Source organism: Delphinus delphis, chromosome 15, assembly GCF_949987515.2.
Source record: "Delphinus delphis chromosome 15, mDelDel1.2, whole genome shotgun sequence".
NCBI lineage: Eukaryota > Metazoa > Chordata > Mammalia > Artiodactyla > Delphinidae > Delphinus > Delphinus delphis.
Window position 1 is genome coordinate 78,367,748 of NC_082697.1, and position 25,298 is coordinate 78,393,045.

Below are 25,298 nucleotides of genomic sequence, written 5' to 3' on the forward strand. Positions count from 1 at the left end.
TATTACGTAAGGTTTTCTTTTATTTAAAAGATCATTCACAAAATACCATATCCATAGATTTACTTTCTGTCATATAGCTGAATGTGTTAAGTGTTTGGAATTCCATTCTTACATTTAAAAGTCAACTGGATTGCCCAGAAGTTTAGATGAATTTGTTTTGTTCTTAATCTTTTCCACACTGAAGATGTAAGTAGGTCATCTGAAAGCATCAGGTTTGATTACAACCACATAATGCATGTCTTTCTTAAGGTAAGTATTGGTGTTACACAAATGGTTCTTATTTCAGAAGCAAACATGACAGGTGGAAGGAAGGAAAGGAGGGAGAGTTCTGTAAATTGCTGAGACCTGGTGACAAAGACAAAGTAAGAGGGGCCGAGGATGGCAGCTAGTGAGGAGCTACTTTCTAAGCACACTGCGTGGGCCAGCCTGCCCCCGGCCCTCCAGTCATGCTGGTGAGGGTCTCTCTTTTCCGGGGCTCTAGCTGACCCTGAACTGCTCCCAATTGGATGAAGTGGGACTCGGGCGCTCAAGAATTTGTTCACACAGAGGTGTTCAAGCTCAAAAGCTGCTGCCTAGCCTGGGTGAGTGCTGAACACTGTACGTGGCAGTGAACGTCCTGAAGCTGAGAACTAGTGACCTCAAGCCACCTACCAGTTACCTGACAGCTCTGCATAGTCAAATTCTCAATTCATCAAGTGAAAGAGAGTCATTCTAGGCCCATTCTTTCACTCTAAAATTAAGAGAAGGTGGGAAGCGCAGTATCTCACTATTACTTGTATCAGGGAACAGATAAACACAGGGAGTGATGCAGAACACACGACAACAGGGGTTTGAGAGGAAGCAGCGTCCGCACTAGGAAGTGAGCCCAGCACCGCGCTACCACCTGCAGTGCCCAATGCACCTCTGCAGCCAGCAGAAAGGAAACCAGACAGCAGTTCGCTACATCCAGCCACAGAGGAGCCTCTAAAACGGCCAGTGAAAGAAGGGAACCAGTTTGGACACGGTATTGAAAGAGCAATAATAAAGCATGTGAACACAGCAGTGTATTCAATTTATCTCCTATGTGCACCCTGCCAGCAGTTCACATTATCTTTTTAGGTTTTGCTGTTTGAAATGTAAGCCTATTCTCCCATCTGGGGAGGGAGTAATGGAGTCAGGACTATCTATAAATAGTTACAGGAAGGAATTTGCAAAGATCAACAGATATTTTATCCTTGTTTTGAAAGCAATGTGTCCCAAATTCTGTATGTTGATAACAGCTGAATAAAAACAAGATGCTATCCAATTTGTGACTTGTTTTTTTTTTCTTGGAAGCCACAGCAATACAGAACTCAACATGCAGGTTGCTGAGAAAAATCAAAGGAAACGCCCAGTGTGGCTAAAGGCAAAACAGAAAAGCAAAGGAGAGAAATGAAGCAGCATTTCAATATAAAGAACTCCCGCATGGCAGCTGCCTCTGTCCCTCTAGAGAAACTCATGTGCTGGAAAGAAACAAGGAGCGAGAAGGAAAAAGGACAGAAGGAAAATAGGAAAGGAGTGGCAGGAAGGAAAAAAAGAAAAAAAAAAAAAAGCACAAAACAGGCACTAGGTAGATTCAGCAAAGCCAAGAATGTACTAAAAACCACTTGTTAACTGCTGACATGCACTCACAAGCTCTGTGTTTCCATTGTAAGAAAGGAGGACAAAGGTCAGGCGCAGGAATGGTAACTGCAGGACTGCCGGTCTGGGGGGCAGCCAGGCTGTGCTCTCGCTCGAACCCCCCCCCCACATCCCATTCCCTCCCAACCGCAAGCTCATTCTTGCTCCTTGTGAACGACTTCCTCTCTGGGCCTGGCTCCCCCGAAGATAGCAGAGTTGGGGTTGGCTACTTGATTGAGGGGCGTTGCAACTGTTCGAGGTTTAAGCTGGAGCCGTGGTCTCTGTGCTCTTTCCTCTGGGGGAGGGAAACACAACATGGCTTACAAATGTGTCACGAAAAGACACCCTTCAGAGCTCCATTTACACGTTCACGTTATCGTCATACCTTCTGTTGGTTCTCTGAAATCCATATTGGGCCCTCGAAGGGGAGGGCCATCTCTGAAACGACTTCCCATTGGGGGGCCTGTTCGCCGGTCACCTGGGCGACTCCCTCCCCTGCCTCCTAAGAAGTCATCCCTGAAGCCTGAAGGAGGAAGATGACATTGAATTATCTTTTAAACTACTGTCTCAAAGCTGATAACATAGCTTGTGTGAATTAAGTTTAATTTTAAATTCTTTAGTTTGTCCAGCATCAAAAGTGCATACAAAATGAGTCCAAACGTGAATCTGTTGGGTAATTTCAATGCTAACAGACTTCTAAAATAAAAAAAGAATCTTAGGAGAGAAAAATAAAACGAGCTGTAAATTCTTAGCTTGCAGGAAAAGTCCATAATATTCTAATATGGCTTAACACAAAAATGCTCAAAGCACGTTTTATTGTTTTCTAATACAATCTATACAGTTATTAAAAAAGATAAACCTGAAATTTAGAAGTTATAATTTAGAACACAAAATCAAAAGGAAAAAGCTAGATATGAAGACAAAATAAAAATACAAAGTCACCTCTGGGTGACATCCCCCATTTTTCTGTTTCTGCTGCGATTCGGGTGTGGATCATTCTAAAAGCAAAGCACCTGTGTGTAAACAAAGCTGTGATCAGGCCCACTCCCTTCCCAGAGAGGGCGCCAGAGAGCAGGAACCGCAGACCCAACCCACACCTCCTCTGGCTGCAAAGGGTTCCCACACCCCATTCATTTGTGCACCGCTAAAATAATTACCAACAGAAGTAAACTGCATCTCATTTAGAATTAAAAAGTAAGTTGCAATTTGGACTTCCCTGGTGGCGCAGTAGTTAAGAATCCTCCTGCCAATGCAGGAGACACGGGTTCGAGCCCTGGTCTGGGAAGATCCCACATGCCGCGGAGCACCTAAGCCCATGCGCCACAACTACTGAGCCTGAGCTCAAGAGCCCACGAGCCACAACTACTGACGCCCACGCGCCTAGAGCCTGTGCTCCGCAACAAGAGAAGCCACCGCAACGAGAAGCCCACGCACCGCAACGAAGAGAAGCCCCTGCTCACCACAACTAGAGAAAACCCATGCACAGCAACAAAGACCCAACGCAGCGAAAAATAAATAAATAAGTAAATTTATATTAAAAAAGTTACAATTCTCATCAGTGTGAAGAATATCTTCTCAATGGACTTTAAGAACCTTAAGCCTTATTTAGTTTTGCATTTAACTGAAAGTCATAGGGGGAGGTTAAGATAATTAACCTTTTAACAGTATAACCAACTTAACTTTCAGTAAAAATGTAAGCAATAAGACTATAATTAAACAAATGAGCTTGCCCCCTCTGTTTAAGCTCCTGAAGGTGACTATTTTTACTCACTCCAAGGACAGTGCGATTGCTCAAAGCTTTGCAGGAACTTATCCTTGAAGAAGGATCCTGAGCTTGAGAAATATTCTTCTACTAAATAGTTGATTCCCATTATTCATAGATTTCACGTTTGCAAATTTGTCTACTCACTAAAATTTATTTGTAACCCTGAAATCAATACTTGGGGCCTTTCGCTGTCATTCAGACATGCACAGAGCAGTGAAACGTCTGTCACCTGACACATACATTCCCAGCTGAGGGTTGAATGAGCCAACACTCTGCCTTGTCTCAGCTCAAACAGTAAACAAGTGTCCTTTTCACAATCTATTTAGTGCCAGGCTTTCTGCTCTTTTGTGCTTTTTGTTAGTGATTTTGCTGTTAAAATAAAACAGCACCCAAACGTCATGCTGAAGTGCTGTCTAGTACTCCTAAGTGCAAGGCTGGGATGTGCCTTGTTAGAGAAGCCTCACGCAGGCATGAGTTACAGTGCTGCTGGCCGTGAGTTCATTGTTAATCAATCAACTATATATATTAAACAAGGCGTCTTTAAACACAAACACATAAAGCAAGGTTATGTATTGAATGGCTGACAAAAATATGACCAGAGGCTCACAGGAGCCTGTGTATTTCCTCTATGCGCGATGGCTCCGTATCCGCCAATTTGCTGTTTGCAGTGGTTTTAAAGAACCTAACTACTGTGAATATGGAGAATTAACTATCTGCAATGGTGGGGTTCTTTTGTTCTTTAAGGGTAGCAAGGAATTTTTAAATTGATCAAGTTATCTGAAACTCAGTTCAGAGACTAAATCGAACAATTTCAATTTTAACAAAACAAGTAATGAAAACAATTCTAAGAAGGTTCAGACCAACAGGAGCACTGCTTTGGGGGAAAACCCATTTTGGAAGCATATCATCAAGTATAAGTTTCTTTACAAAATCTTTTCTATCAAACAGAGAGGATACACCATTCATTAAACAAGCTTAATTAGTATTCAAACATTTAACCTGACATTTCCCCCAAACTAAACTGTGTGTATCTTTCCACACTGATTATGAAAGTAAAGTTACTTCCCTCTTAATGAGATTAATTTTTGCTACCAGTGTTTAGCATAAAACAAATTAGCTCACACCCACACTGACAAGGCACATAAACACAACTGCTACTTTGTCCAGGTCCATGAGACAAAGTATAGTGGGGAAAAACCCCAAAACCTAGTGTACATTAACATCAAGTGACCACCTCATTTCAAAACTCTTACGATATGAGCGATGGGAAGATTATGGGGGGGGCGGAAACCAAGGTTTGACACTAACAATTATCTTTTCATCAAGTTTGATGACAGATTTCTAGGAGGCACAGTATTCATGAAAATCTTCTGAGCTTTCTTCACGAAGTTTAGTTTAACACACCGCCTAGGGACTTCCCTGGTGGTCCAGTGGTTAAGACTCCGCACTTCCACTGCAGGGGGCGCGGGTTCGATCCCTAGTGGGAAACTAAGATCCTGCATGCTGCATGGCACGGCCAAAAAAAAAAAAAGATAAAAAATAAATAAAAGCACACTGCCTATTTCTGGTTGACAGGGACTTTCTTATTTGTTTTCTTCTTTATATATTTTTTTTTACTGCTTAAAAAAATTTTTTTTACAATGAGAGTATGTCCTTTAAAAAAAGGCATTATTCTAAACAGTAAAAATGGTCTACCTATACAAATAATGTATATAGGCCGTACCCCACCATGTGCGCACTGCTGGTTTTAGATTATTACCAGAATACTGTAGTTTACACTGGTTGGTGGCAAGGTAGCTTCTCTGGCTATGTTCACTATATGTCTTGCTTCAGAGTAAAAAAGCCCAAGCTAAGCCAGCAGTAGAAAGACATCAGTTCCTTTGGTAACCTCCAAAGCTGTGAGCTCACTGTACTATTTCTACAGTACTAGGAAAGGCAAAACTGGCAGATTGGAGACCATCACTCATCAAGTCACTAACTACTACACCTGAGGTGGCTTTGAGATGACATCTGTTGCATTTTTCAATCAGAGACTAGCTTATACATAAAATTACAGGTTTACTGGATTATACTGTACTTTTATGAATAAGCTCATTTCTGATTGGCTATAGGACTTTTAGGAATTAAATTATTCAACAGATATAAGCAGTAATCTGTTTAGCTAACACAGTACTGGAATGAACTTTTAAAAAATTTCGACTCACAAGACAAGTTCCTCCCATACTTACCAGTTACTTTCTACTGATTTTTGTTTTGACTGGGGGGGGTGATGGGGGGCGGGCACTAATGATCTCATCTTATGTGGTGGCAAATGCAGAGACAACCTCAAGTTTGTAGGAAAGAAAACAGACTTGTTTTTCATTCTCTACCTCATGGTTACAATGGACATTTTTACCATATGATTTACCTTGATAATTAAAAAAAAAACAAGTAAAGAGATGAAGAGATGTTTAGGAGATCAACCCTTCAAAGCCTGGCATGCAAACTGACCTCTTGAGTTGACACAAGGAGGCACCCACTGGTATGCTTTGATGAGTTAAGAAAAGCAATGATAAAGTGGATTATGTCCACTTAAGGGACAGGTGCTCCACGCCCTTTAAGAGACAAAGAGGTCATCAGGACTACCTATTACCATCTAAGAGGGAGCCACCAGGAACCATTAGTATGAGGCTTTCTGTAAGCTTCTAGAACCTTCAGACTTCTAGAAATAATAGTACTTCTATTCATGCCATACACACAAGCATCATCAAGGGGCTCCCCTGGGCCAAACCCTGAGAAAGACTCAGCATGAGACACAGGCACATATAAGAACAGCAGACTAAGAAAAGGTAACAAAATAAGGCGGATCAGTCCAACTTGCCCACGATGTGGAAGCTTTCAAGTCCTACCCCAAACACTGAGGTTCTAACAGAGGCTTATTGCATGCCTGGGTACCTTTTCGGAAAGTTTCATTTGTGAAAGGAACTAAAGTAGTCCGGCCAGGCGGGCTACTCACAAGAAATGTACAATAGCAGCAAGGCCACTGAAAAGGGTAAGTGGTGATACTTTAAATACTGATACCGGAATTGCAGTCATCCCGGGAATCCCATCCACCTCTAGATTCTTGAGAGCCACCCATTCCTGAGGATACACAAAAAAGATAAAGTTGAGGTCGTATCATTACCTTGCTGCACAAACATGGAAAAATTCATTGGGAAGACGTACAACTCATGTGATGGGAAGTTCAATGAAATTATAAGAGTTTTTGCTGCCAACAGGAAGAAAAAAACCCAGGCTTGCAGAAGCATCATCCATTCTTTCTAAGATTTTACACATTTTTAAAAGCTCATAAACACCTATCAGACCTACAAGATAAGAGTTCTTCTGGTAACCTTCAAGAGCTGTAATCAGTGGGCATACAGCAAGTTTTATGCTCAGTTGTAGAAGAACCAATCACCTCTGTCATCTGGTCCACCTTTCCTGAATCCAAAGCCGCCTTTATCTTGCTTTCTGCCTTCTGCAATGTCCACACGAAGTGACCGGTCACCCAAGAGCTAATAAGTGGAAAACACTGTAAGTACTGGCAAGAAAAAAATCTCAACTACTACCACCACAGAGAAAACCTGAATATACTTACTGCACCATCGTATGTCAAGGCTTCCTTAAGGGAATCCACTTCATCAAATTCTACATAGCAGAATCCTGTAAGAGAAAACAAACCCCCGATTTCCTCAAGGAATTCCGGGTTAAAGATAAGGTGGGATCCCTGTCTGTACCATTTCCCTACATCATAACTACCACTTCTGTTGCATCGAGATGGTAGCAGACTTGCAGAACCTGAAAGAGCATATTTTACTTTCTAATAAATAGAACGTGACTGGTATTCCTCCCTCTTAATTATATTTTTTCCCCTCTTAATTATATTCTAACAGAAAGTGCTAATCAAATAGGTACTGAAATAGTAGCTGTGTTTTTATAAAGCTTTATGTTTTAACCATAATATTAAAACCTTCTTGGGTCACTGAAGAGCTGTTAGTTCTGACTTCTGAACGACTTTCATATAACCTAACAGGGGCTTTAAGACACAGACTTCAAATTCGATACCAAACATGCTTTGATGGAACAGGCTGGGGGCGCCATTACTTACTACTCAGGTAGCTGGTATAAAACTTGTTTTACAAAGCTAAAAAACATACCCTCGGCCACAAGCACATCCTCCTCAGGATGCTAATTAATTAAAGACAGATGGCCTTGGTGCAGCATGCTTTATTGACAACTTGAGTCTCTAACGCTAGATTCTGACACAGGCCTGTAAGCAGAGGACACTCCAGGCAGAAGAAACCACACCCTCTCTCTCACCTCCAACCTCTGAATAAGCTTTTCCTTCTAGCTGCAACACTCTTGTCCATGCCCTCTCGGTTAAATCTGGGTTAAGCACTCCCCCTGCCCCGTATGCTCACACTGCACCCTGTATCACCACCCTCCCGATCCCCATCCTGTATGACGATTACACTTCACCTTCAAAGCCCACTAGACTGCAAGTGCTTCTAAAGCCTGGGTCCAAACTTTTCCTGTTCGCCATTTGCTTACACAAAGAATGTACTGCTTGGCTGTAGAGTTCCCCGTCCTCCACCCCCAACCATACTCCACCTCCCCATCCATGCCTTTTCCCCTAAGTGGATTCAATGCTTAGAAGAACTGAGAAAACTACTTGCAAGTTCAAAGAGGCAACAAGAGCCTAGTCACTCCAGAGCTCCCACTCATCTCACACTCCAGAGCTGCTGAAACTAAAGATGCCCTTCTATGAGACAATCTCTGCTGCTGCTGACTCAGCCCAAAGGCTGGCTTCACCCACACATTTTTACCTTAAATTTGCATTCCTAACGCTTCCTAGCAGCAGGACTTACTGCTCCAAGCTTAACTGATACATTCTTTTTCACTGTTTGATCACTTACTATAACAAGGCTCCAGGTTCTTAAGTCAGAAGGCTTTCAGAACAACAAAACTATGGAACCGCTCTGCTGAGCAGCACCCCTGCTTCTTCTACAGCCCCACAGCCTGTGTGCCTTTCATGGATGTACTTCTGGGTAAATAAAGCAAACCAAATGCCCTTGTATCTGGCATCACGCACTTAAATACAGGGCACATTTCCCTTTAGGAAGCCTTGGAAGTTGGATAATGCCCATCTGGTTCCTCATTCTTACTCCTCTGCTCAAGAACCTGAAAGACTAACCTACAGACACTAACTTTATCTGAAATTTGAGCCAATCATTTCCCTAAACACATGCTCTGAAATCACAAATGTACAGTGACAAGTACTAGGTTACCTTTTGGATTTCATAATAAACTAGATTACAGAAAAACTACCCCCTAAAAATGCAGGAGTCGGCCAAGGTGATATGCACCTGAAAAGTCCTGAGTTTTATCTGTTCATTTCTTTTCTGGTAACTCCTTTTCTGGCAGAGACAGGATTGCTATATAGCTCAGGAAAACGCCAGATTTACTTGGGCATATGCCACATATTTCTACAAACTAGATTATGTATAACACTTTCCCCCCCAAATAGAACTGAAGGCCTATGCGTTAAAGCGCTAATAAATGTTTATTTCAACTGCGTGGAGTGGGCAAACGTTCGGAACACTTTCATTGAAACACTTTCATAATTAGAGCCCTCTGGTTTAGACCCTCCTCCCCTTACAATAATGCACAGTAAAAATCCCCCAAACTCACCTTTAAATTTGTCTGTGTCTTTGTCTCTGACTAGCCGTACACTCCTTATGCTGAGATCCTTAAAGATAGCGTCTATGTCGCCCTGCACCGTATTAAAAGGTAGATTTCCTACATATGCTGTGTAGGGGGGCTCTGTGGGCAGCTCCTTCTGGCTACGGGAACCATGGCCACCAGCACTGCCACGGGACCTAGGAGGGGAAACAGACAGGATTCAACTCTGCCCCTGTGTACTTGCCCCAGAGGGCCAAGGAAAATGTCTCCCACTCAGCCACACCACTCAGGCAAAATAATCCTATATAATGTGTACAGTAACATCTCCTTGAAATAATAGAGTATTCCAAAATATTTATGAAAAACATGCTTATTTCTGGATGACAGAAATGTCCACAGAAACACAGAATCTCTGTGAACGTACATTTCCCCGGAGAATCGAATCCAAACATTAACATCCTCCTACAGACAAGTGGTTCTCTCCTATCCACTAAGAATAGGAGAAAAGAACCTAAGCCAATGCCCTCCTTCACACCCGATAACACTAACACACACAGAAATGGAGTGTCCACTTATTACCCTGAAGCTGAAGTTTAACTCATTCACAATACAATTGTTTCTTGCTGATTATAGATAATATGCTCTAATAAAAATTTTAGATTTTGTGCAGCAAGTACTATGTATTGTACATATTACTCTCCACTCCCCCATGCACTACCTCACTGGATCCTCAAACACAAGGTGCATATTACTAATTCATTTAAACGTCAATGTCATTTCCTCAGCTAAGTCAAGAGGTGTTTAGCTTGTCTATGGTTACAGAGCTTAAAAGTGGCAGGACCCTGACTCCACCATATCATGGCTAATCTGCGTACGCACTGGTTTAAATCCGAGCTCTACCACATACTTACTCCACCATATAATCTTGAGGAGTTACTCAATTTCTCTAAGCCTTATTTGGAAAACTGGGTTAATACTAAGAGAGACCTTGAATTATTGAGAAATAACATATGGTGCGTCATACACTGCCTGTCACATAGTTCACATGTGTAGAGTAACAATGACCATAGTAACTGCCGTCTAACACCTGAGGTTTACAATGTTTTATAGATAATTTAAAAATAAATGGGACCAGCTTCCCTGGTGGCGCAGCGGTTGGGAATCCGCCTGCCAATTCAGGGGACATGGGTTCGAGCCCTGGTCTGGGAAGATCCCACATGCCGTGGAACAACTAAGCCCGTGTGCCACAACTGCTGAGCCTGCACTCTAGAGCCTGCGAGTCACAACTACTGAGCCCACGTGCCGCAACTACTGAGCCCACACGCCTAGAGCCTGTGCTCCGCAACAAGAGAAGCCACTGCAATGACAAGCCCGCGTACCGCAGCAAACAGTAGCCCCCGCTCGCCGCAACTAGAGGAGGCCCATGCGCAGCAACGAAGACCCAACTCAGCCAAAAAAAAAAAAACCACAAAAAGCAAACAAACAAATAAATAAATAGGGCCACGGGACTTCCCCCTGGTGGTCCAGTGGTTAAGACTCCACGCTCCCAACGCAGGGGGCCCAGGTTTGATCCCTGGTCAGGGAACTAGATCCCACATAATGCAACTAAGAGCCTGCATGACGCAACTGAGGATCCTGCGTGCCTCAACTAAGACCAACTGCAGCCAAATAAATATTTTAAAAACAAACAAAAAAATAAATGGGGCCATTATACATTTGTCAAAACCCATAGCACAGAATGGACAACACCAAGAGTGAACCCTAATGTTAACTATGGACATTGGGTGATAATGACATTGTCAATGCAGATTCATTGATTGGAACAAATGTACTACTCTGGTGCAGATGTTGGCAGCAGGGGAAGCTGTGCCCCTGTGCATTTGTGAGGGCAGAGGGCATATGGGAACTCTATACTTTCTGATCAATTCTGCTCTGAACCTACATTGCTCTAATAGATGGTCTACTAAATTAATGGGAAGGGAGCTCTTCTTTACATCAATAAGGCTGTCAGCTAAAAAATGTAGGAGGAATCATGTAATTAGAAAACCTCTACTCTGCAACCACCAATGTAGTAGTGACTGATTCAGGCAAGGCTCAAAGGATGCCAAAACACTGATAAAATGAATCTGCCAGTCACTACTGCAACCAGGTAACTGAACTTAGTATCACTAATGATGGGAGAAATTTAAATGTGCCTTCTATTTTGGCACAGATTCTTCAAATATGTAAAAGTCATGAAAGACAAAAAAGGCAGGGGAACTAACGAAATGATAACCAATGCTACATGTGATCTTTGGATCCTGGAACACACAGCCATAAAAGAAAAAGCAGATGGAGAAATCTGAATCTGATGAGTATAAATATTATTGTGAGCATTAAATTTCTTAGGAGTGATTAATTGGTACTGAAGTTAGTAGGATGCCTCTGTTCTCAGGAGAGACAAAGTACTTAGGAGTGAAGTGTCAGGACAGCCATTTATTTTCAAAGGGTTCAGCATAAAGCCATGTGTGCATGCACGAATATATAAAGATAAAGCAAGTGTGAAACTTGTGACATCTACCAGTGTCCATCGTATTGCATTCTTTCAACTTTACTGAAGACTTGAAAAATTTCAAAATAAAATGTTTGCAGAACACAGGAGAAAACAAATTTAAAAGGGGGAGGTGTTGTTTTTCTTTAAGAGACATTTAAAGCAAAAGAGTCTCCTCACATCAGTCAAAAATCTGCTTAAAGTCAACCTTCCTTTCTTTTGGCAGAATATATATTAATACCAGGTCTTCGAAAGTAACTTGATTTTTAAAATTCATATATTGCTAGAAATATCATGAAAGAGATTCCACATCTTGCCTGACACAAATTCCAGATATCTCAAATATTTGATAATAAATACCAGTCTTTAAGACAACGCTTTCTTTTTTTTTTTTTTAAGCAGAAGAACCAGGCTATGAAGTAATTATTAGATGGCTAAAAATTTTAAGTTTAATTACCTCAGAACTGCTGCTTCCCAACAGAAAAATCCTGCATTCTGTCCTAATACCAGAAAAATAGGCTTACAAGTGAATGTGACTTATTTTGCATTTCAATAACCATAAAACTGGGACTTCCCTGGTGGCGCAGTGGTTAAGAATCCTCTTGCCAGTGCAGGGAACTAGGGCTCGAGCCCTAGCTGGGGAAGATCCCACATGCCGCGGAGCAACTAAGCCGTGCGCCACAACTACCGAGCCTGCGTGCCACAACTACTGAAGCCCACACGCCTAGAGCCTGTGCTCTGCAACAAGAGAAACCACTGCAATGAAGAGTAGCCCCCGCTCGCCGCAACTAGAGAAAGCCCACGCGCAGCAACGAAGACCCAATGCAGCCAAACAAACAAAAAAACCCACCAACAACAAAAAAACCCCATAAAACCTAAAATATTCTCAGTAAGATACTCTTTGGGGCTGGGTACTGAACATATAAAATACAGTATAAACACTTGGAAAACTGTCAAAACAGGGGACCAACTATAATTAAAAACACTTTAAATTCATCTACTCAACATTAAACATCTGGTGGAAAACAGCCCCTTGTCCTGGAATAGCTTACACCTGAGTAGCACATATAAAACATAAATAACTGTAAATGCATACATGCATGTTTGTGTATACATTTACATAGACATGTAAAAAAGCAAAGGCTACAATGATTTTTTAAAAATTCAACATGAAGGTGAGGATGAAGAAATGATAAATTTGGCAGGTGTCTGTTTGATGAAGCAAGAAAATGGAGGTAGGAAGTCTTGCTAAAAGGGCACATGAGAACTTCTGTGGGGTGCTGGACAGAGGACTGAAAAGATAGGGTCAATCGACCTCTGACTGAGTACAGAAAGCCATGTAAGCAAGCCTTGATAAGGACCGCTGCCCAGGTGAATGCTACTGAGGGGGGGGCACTAGCAAGAATGCAGCAGGATCAGAAGCCAGATCTGTCTTTGCAAAGATAGAAAAATCCTGCTTCAGGCAAGCAGTACTTTAAGAGCTGGAGATGTGGAAAGAGCTAACCCAAGCCCATCAACTTGCTCATTTCACCCTAGCCTCACAAAACTGCCAGTGGCTTAACACTCTAGATTTTTTCAAGACTAACCGATGCAGTCCTCAATACTGCCCTACCTGATCTGGTCAGTTCTACAGGACTTGAGTGGTTTTTAGCTTTTCCTTGAGTAGTTCACTGAAGACATTACAATGCAGTGGGACTGGGGCCAGCCTGGTAGATTTCAATTTATTCACTCTATGAAGAGTCTGCAGTGTGCCAGCAACTTGAGAGACAAGGGTGAAGAAGACAAACCCCAGAGAATGCATATGGACGTAATAAAAGGATACATTCTGTCATCAATCAAATAAAAATGTCAAATGTCAGAAATTCTTTGAGCTAAAATTCTTATGAGATACTTCTGACACTAATTTAAGTTTAGAGGGGACTATTATCTAAATAAGCTATGTTACATGAAAGCACTTTCTAAAACAGGTTAAAAACACAGAAGACACACCTGGCACCTTACTTAGCTTGGTGTAGGACCTCTTTCAAATCACCTCTGTACCTCGGTTTTCTCACCTGTTACTTTATAAATATTTCAAATTTCTATGTTATAAAGGAGTTTGAAATTGACCATAAAAACACTTCACAGAGACTGATTGCTTTACAAAAGTTTAATAATTCTAAAGTGTTATGGGTAAATTAAACACGCTACAGGATACACTGCTTATACAGAAGGAGGCTGACTAACAAGCCATGGATGTAAAGCAGGCAACAGATGAGGCAAAGCTGCAGGCCTGGGCACACACCCCCACCTCCCCACCACCCTGCAATTCAGAATAGAGACCTGAAGGGCTGTGCTGCAAACTCCCAGGCCATATCGCTCCCACTGAGCAATGGGCTTGCCCGCTCATTACTGCTGCACAAAGGGACAGTCTATTGATTTAAAAAAAAAATACGAAAGTTTTAAAGTAATAATCACATCCTCAGTCATTTAGGAAATCCAACTTTCAACTCCAGGTGTGACCAAAATCACACCTGGAGCTACAGACAAATCACGTTTCTTCACTCAAATCAACAAAGTATCTGAATGTCTATTAAATACAGAGCACCATATTGAGGGCACAAACCTAAGACTTGTTCCTACCCTCAAGGAGCTTATAATTCAGCTAAGGGGGTCCAGGCATCTAGAAAGGAGAAATCACATCCCAAGTAAAAGACTGCAGAAAATTCAGGAGACAGCAACAAGCACTGTCTCTGCAGGGTGGAGCAAAAGGCACTTGGACTCTATTTTCCAGGCAGCAGACAAAACACTGAACTCTTAAGATGATAATGTGTGAATAAGCAAAGATATATAGGAGTGAGAGGAAACTGGAGGAATGGCAACTATAAGAAAAAAGAAGAGAAGAGATTATTAGGGCTGGGATTAGAGTCAGTAAGTGGATGAAACAAAATTAAGTGCTCAAGACTTGCTTCCAAAGTGTAAAAGATAATAAAAAATGAAGGCCACATGCTATTATTTCTGGACAAGAATTTTACGAAGATTCCTCGGTGCATTAGAAACTATACAGAATTTAAGTACTGTTGCTGTTATTCTTAAAACTTTAAGACCAGTGCCAAGATACCATGACTATAGAGTATTAACCTCTCTTTGGTATTTGGAACATTAGGTGCTTTCCCTCTATTACTTCTAGGTGATAACTGAGTTCGTTTCATTGGGGCTGATCAACAACTTTGGTCTTTCATGCGCCACCTAGAGCTTATTAGCATATATCACATGGCCTGAGGCACTATCCTAGATCCTACATAAAATCACAGTAAGACTACCTTTATGAGAATAAAATCCAAGTAAGCAACAAAGACAAAATCCTCTGAGCATGCAGAAAGAAAGAAAGATCAAAATGTGTAACCTACTTGGTTTCTAGACAATAATCAAAAAAGGTTAGGCTCTCAAAAGCCAAGCCCTTATTTCATAAACACCCTTTTACACTACCTATTAACATCTTACATTAGGAAGATACACTGGTTACAATCACAGAACCAACATCAATACATTACCAACTAATTCATTACTAACTAGTTCAGTTTATTCAGATGATCCCATCCAAGATGCCACATTACATTTTAGTTGTAACTTAGGTTTTAAAAAACTAGTCCAATGAACTTGGATTAAAGACCCTTCAGTTCCAAGCAGATCTTCCTCTAAGTGTATGTATTTTCCAAGGCCTTCAATTAGCACTCAAAATTAAATCCCTTTATCTTGACAACTGTCATTCCTACAGGATGTGCATGAAAGCCTCTGAAAGTTTCTGGTAAACACTGGGGGTGGGGAGGGAGCAGTGTCTATGGTGAATTCTTCAATGAGCCCTATTTCAAGGAGCTCTTTTCTGCTGTGAATGGGAACTTAATAATTCAATCACATCGGTAAGATATAAAAAGCAATGCAGAGAAATGCAAAGTTGTTCTGAGGCAGGAGCTCCTGTCTTGTTCACTGCTTTATCTCCAAAACTATTACAATATCTGAGACTGAGGGTGGAAGGAATGAAGCCACAGGCCTACCAACTACTTTAGGGTTGCCAGTAACTTCTTCACCAATGTGGGTACGCTTATTTGGAAAAAAATTTAGATTATAAGAGAGGGTTACATGTATTCAGAAGACATCCCCAATTATGTACTTAAGTTTTTTTTTTTTTTTTTTTTTTTTTTTTTGCGGTATGGGGGCCTCTCACCGCTGTGGCTTCTCCCATTGCGGAGCACAGGCTCCGGAAGCGCAGGCTCAGCGGCCATGGCTCACAGGCCCAGCCACTCCGCGGTATGTGGGATCCTCCTGGACTGGGGCACAAACCCGCGTCCCCTGCATCGGCAGGCAGACTCTCAACCACTGCGCCACCAGGGAAGCCCTGTATTTAAGTATTTTTCAAAAAATTTTCAGGCTGTGTACAACAACAAGAAATACATTTTACATCACAACTTAATACATGCATACATTCCTGCATGTTAACTACACAAATTAATTTTAAAAAGCTTGCCAACAGTACTAACTCATAGTATAATGCACACTATTGTCTATTCTATTTCACCTTAAAAGATGCTTACCAGGACCCACACTAAGTTGATTTCATCATCTCCCAACAGGACACAACAGGCAGTTTGAAAGCCTTGTTTTAGATGAATAGTGAACACGAAAGGGACTTCTGGTTTACAGAGTCTTTTAGGGAACTTTTCTTACTGGGAAAAGGTACTTATCATAATGAACTAAAATTCTGGACTCCTAACATGAAAGGAAAGAAATGCGCTTAGTAATTTAATAACTTCATATGGGTGAAAAAGGTTACTCAATCCAAAAGTTCCAGATTTGGACTTCCCTGGTGGCGCATTGGTTGAGAATCTGCCTGCCAATGCAGGGGACATGGGTTCGAGCCCTGGTCCGGGAAGATCCCACATGCCACAGAGCAACTAAGCCCGTGTGCCACAACTACTGAGCGTGCGCTCTAGAGCCCGCATGCCACAACTACTGAGCCCATGCTCCGCATCATGAGAAGCCACTGCAATGAGAAGCCCGCGCACCGCAAGAGTCACCTCCGCTCACCGCAACTAGAGAAAACCTGTGCGCAGCAACGAAGACCCAATGCAACCAAAAATAAAAATATAAAAAATAATAAATACATTTATTTTAAAAATCTTTAACTATTAGGTAAAATGAGCAACTGGTAAATTCCAATCTAGACCATACTGAGGTTCCTCCGTTAACAGAAAATCAGTTAAAGTAACAATTCTTTGCATTTTCAGACGGCCTCTAAAAGCACCAAAATGTACTTCCTTTGGTTCTGGCTCTGCCCCCGCAGAGCCAAACCTTTCTGGCTGTAGTATCCCTGTTAAGTCAAAGAGAGCAAACACATACACCGATCCTGCCATTGGCCTTCGCATGAATCAGGCCGGGGCACCAAACTGCACTATTACTCATGCATTTGCAGTATTAAAAAAAAAGGGGGGGTGGTGGATTCCCTAATGGTCCAGTGGTTAGCAGTCCACGCTTTCACCCAGGTTCAATCCCTGGTGGAGGAACAAAGATCCGACAAGCCTCATGGCGCAGCCAAAAAAAAAAAAAGCCACCTTCTGCAAAGAATGTTTTTGATAAAGTGGTAAAAATGATTAATTTTATTAAATACTGACCCACTTTTAAAATATTCCGTTACAAAATGGGAATGAAGCACTTCTGCTGCTTACAGAAGTACATGGTTATCTCCAGGAAAGGCACTCCTGCAAGTGAGTTACAAGCTGAACTAGCTATTCTTTTCATGGAACACCATTTTTACCTGAAAGAACTGACTAACTATGGTTCAGACTCGGATGCTACATAGACATTTTCTTGTAAATGAAGTGAGCCTGTCACTTCAAGGAAAACAACAGTATTGTCTGCTGCGAATGACAAAACGCAGGCTTTCAAGCAAAAACCAGAATTTTAGAAAACTTTTATCTATCAATATAAGCTTGACAGTCTCCCAATACCTGAAAATTTTCTGATGAAACTGATGGTGACATTAATGAACATGATTTTTGATACTGTATAGTGAAATGCTTCAACATTTGGAAGAGCTACATAACTCAGTGAACTGGTATTTTCCAAATGACCAAAGTATCATGTTACCAAAAAAAAAAAAAAAAAAACCAATGTACAGCTGGGCTTCCCTGGTGGCGCAGTGGTTAAGAATCTGCCTGCCAATGCAAGGGACACAGGTTTGAGCCCTGGCCGGGGAAGATCCCACATGCCACGGAGCAACTAAGCCCGTGTGCCCCAACTACTGAAGCCCACGCTCCACAACAAGAGAAGCCACGACAATGAGAAGCTCACGCACCACAACGAAGAGTAGCCCCTGCTCATCGCAACTAGAGAAAGCTTGCGCACAGCAACAAAGACCCAATACAGCCAAAAAAAAAAAAAAAAAAAAAAAAAGCACAGTAAAAGATCCACTCAAAATATAAGATAGATCTATGGATTTTAAAAGTTTATTGTTACAACTAACTTTTATGGAAATTACCACCTGTCAAGTTTTGGTACAGTCACAAGAGTATCTACAATTATCTGAAAAGGCTATTAAAAAGTCCTCCCACTTCCAACTACTTACCTATGTAAGGCTGGATTTTCTTCATATATGTCAACCAAACAACCTACCTCAAGAGTGAATACAGAAGCAGCTCTGAGAAACGAGCTGTCTTCTACTCAGCCAGATATTCAAAAGGCTCCAGGGAATTCCCTGGCGGTCCAGTTGTTAGGACTCCTTGCTTTCACTGCCAAGGGCCCAGGTTCAATTCATAGTCAGGGGAACTAAGATACCAGAAGCCCCGCGGTGCGGCCAAAAAAAAAAAAAGGGGGTGGGTGGGTGGCTCCAAAAATGCAACTGATTATTTCAATTAGAGAACAGTGTGCAGAGCGAGGGAGATCACCAGCTACATCTATCCTATACTGGAGTGCAATGAAGGTACTATGTTTTCAGTAGAGTATCAACATACTGAAGCACATCCAGAGGGTCCTATCAAGAACATTTTAAAAACCATCATATGGTTGGCAAACTTAAAAAAAATAGGATGTTCAATTATTTAAAAAGACAACCTAGACATTACAGCTGCTAAGTGCAATCAAAATCAAGTGGTCACTTACTTCGTGCCGAGTGTGCAGGTCTAACCAGCTGCACAAATGATGAAAAGGTAAAGATGCATGGCATGGTCTTTTGCCCAACACTCTTCCATTTCTAGCAGAAGCTGGAAACTGGAAGGTGGATCTGATCTAGGACTGACCATGCCCCCCCACACCCCCAGCCAAACATTCTGCTTTGTATGTTCCAAGTTTCTGGGAAGACTTCTTGAATTTGTGTAAAGTCTTTCCAGAACACTAAGGTTAATTTCAAACAGAAATATAAATTTTGAAAGTATGCGAAAAAAATTTTTTTTTTAGAAATCTCAGAAGCATTTAAATATTCCAAGCATGAGTTCTGTTACAAACCAATAATGTACAAGGATGAATTACTTGGGCTTCCCTGGTGGCGCAGTGGTTGAGAGTCCACCTGCCAATGCAGGGGACACAGGTTCGTGCCCCAGTCCGGGAAGATCCCACATGCCGGGGAGCGGCTGGGCCCGTAAGCCATGGCCGCTGAGCCCGCGCGTCCGGAGCCTGTGCTCCGCAACGGGAGAGGCCACAGCAGTGAGAGGCCCGCGTACTGCAAAAAAAAAAAAAAAAAAAAAAAAAAAAAGAATGAATTACTTGGTGGGACTTCCCTGGTGGCACAGTGGTTAAGAATCTGCTTGCCAATGCAGAAGACACGCGTTTGAGCCCTGGTCCGGGAAGATCCCACAAGCCATGGAGCAACTAAGCCCGTGCACCTGCAGTCTAGAGCCCTCGAGCCACAACTATTGAGCCGGAGTGCCACAACTACTGAAGCCCATGCGCCTAGAGCCCATGCTCCGCAACAAGCTACCGCAATGAGAAGCCCGCGCACTGCAATGAAAGAGAAAGCCTGTGCTCAGCAACTAAGAGCCAAAGCAGCCAATAAATAAATGAATAAAAAGAATGAATTACTTGGTACTAATTTACCATACTTATGGTATTACATTATAAATGCTTTATGCCTATAAACTGAACAGCTTTCCCTTTATTGGCTTTAGAAATATAGACAGGAAAATAAAAACTCACTCCATCTAACCCTCAACAGAAATTTTCCCACTCTAACTCCAAAGGAATTATTTTAAGAATTAAAAAATTATAAATTGGACTTCCCTCGTGGTGCAGTGGTTAAGAATCTGCCTGCCAATGCAGGGGACACAGGTTTGAGCCCTGGTCTGGGAAGATCCCACATGCCGCAGAGCAACTAAGCCCGTGGGCCACAACTACTAAGTCTGTGCTCTAGAGCCTGCAAGCCACAACTACAGAGCCCATGTGCCACAACTACTAAACCCGCACGCCTAGAGCCTGTGCTCCACAAGAGAAGCCCACGCACCGCAACAAAAGAGTAGCCCCCTCTCGCCGCAACTAGAGAAAGCCCGTGCGCAGCAATGAAGACCCAACGCAGCCAAAAATAAATAAATTTTTAAAAATTATAAATCAACAGCTATCAAATATTAAGCATTTTTAATGGACCAAATACTGTGCTGCACAGTTTAACATCTCATTTAATACTCCCCAACAGCCCTATAGAGAAGTTTCTATCTTATATGCAGGGAAAGTGAGGCTCAGAGAGGTAAAGAAACTTGTCCAGATCATACTGCTCATACACAGCCAAGAGGACATTTAAGCTCTGGTCTGCCTGATTCTAAAGCCAGGGCTTCTGCCTGAACATCTGACATCTCAGAGATCTCTTGGTAAAACCAAGTATTTGTGGTAACAACACTTCGCAAAGAGGACAATGACTTGGAATCAAGCACTGGGAGACTGAGTGGAGAGAAGGATGACAGTAAACCCAAACAACTTGCCATCTGATAGGTAAACAGGATTTTAGAATATGCCTTTCAACATCTTTACAGATCCTGTTATAAGTGAAACTAGCTAGCTTTTATACACTTTCTTCCCCATTTTAAGGCTTAAAATATCCTTAGAAATTTAGACAGAGATGCCAAGCTTAAATCCTATAAGACTCGAAGATTAGAATTCTAAATCCCCTAACTGGAACCTAATAAAGAATATTTAATTTTGTAGCTTAATCAATTTTTAGCAGGTACCATTTCAGTAATATCAATTCTTGCTAATTCCAAGTTCCAATCTAATTCTCAGGATTGATGCTACTTTTAGGTTAAGCACTCAAAAGGCCTTTTGCAGTTAAAAATATAAAATCAGTGTTACTCTCCACTTTACTGTCAATAGCAAATGAAAAACTGGAACCCCACAAAGATAATTTAGCAAAGTGAAAAACCAAATACATTCAAGATATGGTACAATCAACTCCTGATAATTTGGAATTTTGTTTTGACTTGCTTTCTGAGCAACAATGCAGTCCCTGGTTCTCTCCTCTGCTGCAGGCGACATGCCTCTATAGGCTGGGGAAATAAAGCAGTTGTTCAGTATTGCTTCCTGACAACCGTACTGGTTATTACACACAACTACAAAATAAACTTACGGGGAATGTATAATTATTAAAACCCAAGTTCTTGGTTTTTTTTTAATTAAATGAGAAGACCCTTCTTTTTTTTAATTAATTTATTTTTATTTATTTTATTTTTGGCTGCGTTGGGTCTTTGTTTCTGCACACGGGCTTTCTCTAGTTGCAGTGAGCAGGGGCTACCTTCCTTGCAGTGTGCAGGCTTCTCATTGCGGTGGCTTCTCTTGTTGTGGAGCACAGGCTCTAGGCGCGTGGGCTTCAGTAGTTATGGCTCGCAGGCTCTAGAGTGCAGGCTCAGTAGTTGTGGCCCAAGGACTTAGTTGCTCCGCGGCATGTGGGATCTTCCCAGGCCAGGGCTTGAACCCATGTCCCCTGCATTGGCAGGTGGATTCTTAACCACTGCAGGGAAGCCCCTTGACTCTATATTTCAAACCTGCCATTCCTTTCACCTGTGACCCAAGTTGCTTAGAGCTGAGACATCTTATCTAGCTAAGGTGTTTTAGACTAGTGAGAAGTTGCCTTACAAAAGTACCAAACAGGGACTTCCCTGGTGGCGCGGTGGTTAAGAATCCACCTGCCAATGCAGGGGACACGGGTTCGAGCCCTGGGCCGGGAAGATCCCACATGCCACAGAGCAACTAAGCCCGTGCGCCACAACTACGGAGCCTGCACTCTAGAGCCCTAGAGCCACAACTACTGAGCCTGTGTGCCACAACTACTGAAGCCCACGTGCCTAGAGCCCGTGCTCTGCAACAAGAGAAGCCACCGCAGTGAGGAGCCCACGCACTGCAATGAAGAGCAGCCCTCACTCGCCGCAACCACAGAAAGCCCGCGCGCAGCAACGAAGACCCAATGCAACCAAAAATAAATAAATAAATTAAAAAACAAAAAGCACCAAACAAAGCAATACAAGACCAGCTTTCCATAGGTGGTAATCGTCTATAATGCTTAAGCTTCTATCTGAACATAAACAAACAGCACTGAGACACGTACTGATGTGAACATAATTCAAAACTCAAAATTATCATTGAAGAATATCTGGTCAACTATCCTATCACCTTGCTAAATTTCAAAGATTCCAATAACTGATAACTTTCGACCTGATGAAGTTAAAATAATATTAACTATCTGGAATAGGAAAGCTTTGGCACAGATCACACCACTACATGTCTAGTCCTCTGTGAAGTTTCCTGACTCACCTGTGACACCGCCTCAAAGAACACACAAATTCACCGACAGGTTCTAAAAACTACTTTTTGGCAATCTGAGCAGTATTTCCTATGTACTTTTACATGAAGATGAAGTGGAAAATTCTGAGAAGGTAAGATGTAGAAGGTGCTTAATAGTAAAAGGACTTTTTATGAGGAAGCTTAGGAGATGTATCATGCCAGCTACTATTCTCTTATACAAGTTTTTGGAGTACATCTGGGTAAATGGCTAACAGTGTCCTCGTCTTTTGATATTCTGATAAATAAATGGCATCTTAAAAGAGAATTTTACTTTTGATCAACTTCTATTGTTCAAGGTACTCCAACTGTCAAAATTTGATATCCACCGAAAGTCTAACTCGAACACCTCTAGTCACCAGAACAGCTGGTAAATTTGTCAAAAGGCAGAATTAAAAAATAATAATAAAAAAAATCCCCAGGCTCTGTATAATATGACTAACACTGTAGTTCCAAACCAACTAAAATTCCTTGGAACTGCCTTAATCTGAACTACTCTGTTTAAGAGTTTTCCTGGGTACTTCCAAATGCTTTTTGAAACTAGGAAGGAAAAAAAAATCCTAGTTATTAAATTTCAAGATGACTGAAGTACAAATTTGATGTCTAGAAACCTACCCCCAAAAGCATTAACTTTACATGTAATCCAACATCTATTTCTTTTTTATTAGTAAATAAAGTATTCTTTGAAGTAACAGGTGGCTCCACCTCCCCCAACTTCCATGTCCCCAACTTTCATGAATGATACTGGGTACACTCCCGCACCCAAACAAGCTTTTATTTGAGCCATTCCCAAACCAAGGTATTAAAAGATCATTCTTCACCAAACAAAGGTACTTTTAGGATTGAAACCCAGGAGACTGGACACCTCAGTAGGTACTATTGTGGTGTTATCCTGGGAAAGTAATCCTTTCTGTGAATCACACAAAGGCCAAGTGTGCCCTTGACAAACAACAAGATGTTTACAGCCTATCTTCTAAATTCTGTATGAGGTAACTTGTGGCTAAAAAGAAATAATCTAGGGCGGGTTCCTGGAATTGAACACCATAAGCTTTTCCTTCACTAGTCAGGGATCTTTCTTTTAAACAAGGTGCCTCAATTACATATAGCCTGTGTATGACCAGAATCAGAACGAAGCTAAATGCGATTCCTTCTCCAGGTCTGGAGAAACCAGGGAGAATAACATCTTCTGCCAGTAGGCACGTAGCACTTGTCAACAAGGCACTCTGATCTAAGAAAGGATAAATACAATGCTATGATGTGTATGTTCTGGTTGGTCTCCCCCGACCCCGGGGTGAATCGAACTATTCCAGGGCTCCAGCTGCCAAATCCCAGCCTCACACCCGTAAAGGGATGGGAATCGCCCCTCTCTCGGCCTTCCGATCATACCAAGCCCGCTGGTCTCCTGGTGAAAGGGGCCAGGGGGCCTGCAGCGCAGGCTGACAACAGGAAGCCGCGGCCGGGACCGGGACTGGAGCGGGGCAGGCCGCGGCCCCCACCCCCGCGCTGCAGCACAGCCCCGCGCCGGCCCCGCCGTACTGGGGGATGGGGCTGGAAGCGGGAGCTCGTCCTACCGGGCACTCAGCGCCGCTGCGGCCTGGCCCTGCGACCGAGGCAGAGGAAAGACACATCGTAGGCGGCGGGGGAGGGGTGGCACAGAGAGGGATCTGTCCCGCGAGCAAAACCCGGGTAGCCTAACCGCCGCCGCACCCTCCCCGAGCGCGCCATTTCCAGACCCCACTCCTCCCGGCGCCTCTACGAGGCCTCAGTCGGCCCAGCCGGGCCCCTACCGCTCGCCGCCCCTTGCTGTGCGCGCGAGAAGGCCGCGGGCCAGGGGCCCCTGACTCCGCCCGCCTCTCGCGCCCGGCCGGGGCCCGCGCACGCCCGCCTCACCCTCTGCCGCCGCCGAAGCTGCTGTAGGCCCGATCGTCGTAGGTATCGAAGTCCGCCATTTGCCGTCTCCGCTCCGAGAGGAACCAGGGTGAGCGAGGAAGGACCCCGCAATATAACTCCCCCCGCCCCGCCGCCGGGGCTGTCCGCCGCACCGCCTGATCGCAAATCGCACGCACGCACGCTCGCGTGCGCGCACGTACGCCGCGCCGGGTCTGGGCTGGCTGGCCTTTGGCAGCCCGGCGCGTTTTGCGGCCCACGTGGTGCGGCGGCGCGTTGGCTCGGCTCCTGCCCTGGCGCTCCGGCCCATTGTGTGCTAGCTCTGAGGCTTCACCCGCGGCCGCCTCCTGCCCCTGCCCCGCCCCGCCCCACCCTTGGACGTGAGCCTTGCCCTACCAGCCGAACCTCCTGTGGCTCCCTCCGCGCGCTGCGAAGGCCTCGCCCCGGGCTGGCCTTGGAATCTGCGCCGGGCTCGCGGTGTTTTCTGTCGCCTAGCTTCCGAACTCCAGACCTGGCAGGGACGCCAGAGGTCTCCTCCGCTTGGTGGGGGGGTGGGGGGTGGGGAGGTGGCGGGGAGGTCCCACTCCGACACTTACACGGTGGGGGCGGGGAGGTCCCACTCCGACACCTACACGGCCAGGGCCTCGCTTGCTAACACCAAAGAAAGGTCTACCTCCCCCAGGACGGAGACCCCGCAGAGCTGAGCATTTGTTGAGAATGCACAGGGGGCGAAAGGCCGGGAAGGGTGAGATTGGGGTCAGCATCTGAGCGTGCGAGGCAATGGGGATGCCCTTATTGAATCCTGCCTTCAAGGATCTACTTGCCGCCTGGGTATTGGTGGTGGGGAAGGGGTGTTGAGATTGGAGTATAGCTTGTCGTTGAACCTGCGAGCGAGTTGGTGCATCTTGCTTTTGGAAGAAAATTCTATCCTGACGTGAAGTCCATCTAGCAATCGCAAAGAATGGATGTGCAATGAGAATTCATTACACT

At 43.4% G+C, this 25,298-nt stretch overlaps 1 protein-coding gene across 2 annotated transcripts; it reads right to left on the reverse strand.

The window, feature by feature from the left end:
* EIF4H (eukaryotic translation initiation factor 4H) lies at positions 1-24,454 on the reverse strand. Of its 2 annotated transcripts, XM_060032228.1 has the most exons (7): positions 24,312-24,454; positions 9,113-9,300; positions 7,020-7,084; positions 6,840-6,936; positions 6,464-6,523; positions 2,024-2,161; positions 1-1,933 (listed from the first exon to the last, which is right to left on the reverse strand). In XM_060032228.1, the coding sequence occupies exons 1-7, from the start codon at positions 24,368-24,370 to the stop codon at positions 1,794-1,796; spliced, it is 747 nt and encodes a 248-aa protein (XP_059888211.1). In that variant the 5' UTR covers positions 24,371-24,454; the 3' UTR covers positions 1-1,793. The 2 variants fall into 2 exon arrangements, with proteins under 2 accessions (XP_059888211.1, XP_059888212.1); XM_060032229.1 differs by lacking the exon at positions 6,464-6,523.
* Positions 24,455-25,298: the final 844 nt, after the last annotated feature.

Coding starts and splice junctions, on each gene's coding strand:
- EIF4H (XM_060032228.1), bottom strand. CDS start 24,370: ATGGCGGACTTCGATACCTACGACGATCGGGCCTACAGCAGCTTCGGC. Junction 6,937..7,019: donor CCTTGACATACGATGGTGCA/GTAAGTATATTC, acceptor TCCACTTATTAG/CTCTTGGGTGACCGGTCACT. Junction 6,524..6,839: donor AGGTGGACCAGATGACAGAG/GTGATTGGTTCT, acceptor GTGTATCCTCAG/GAATGGGTGGCTCTCAAGAA.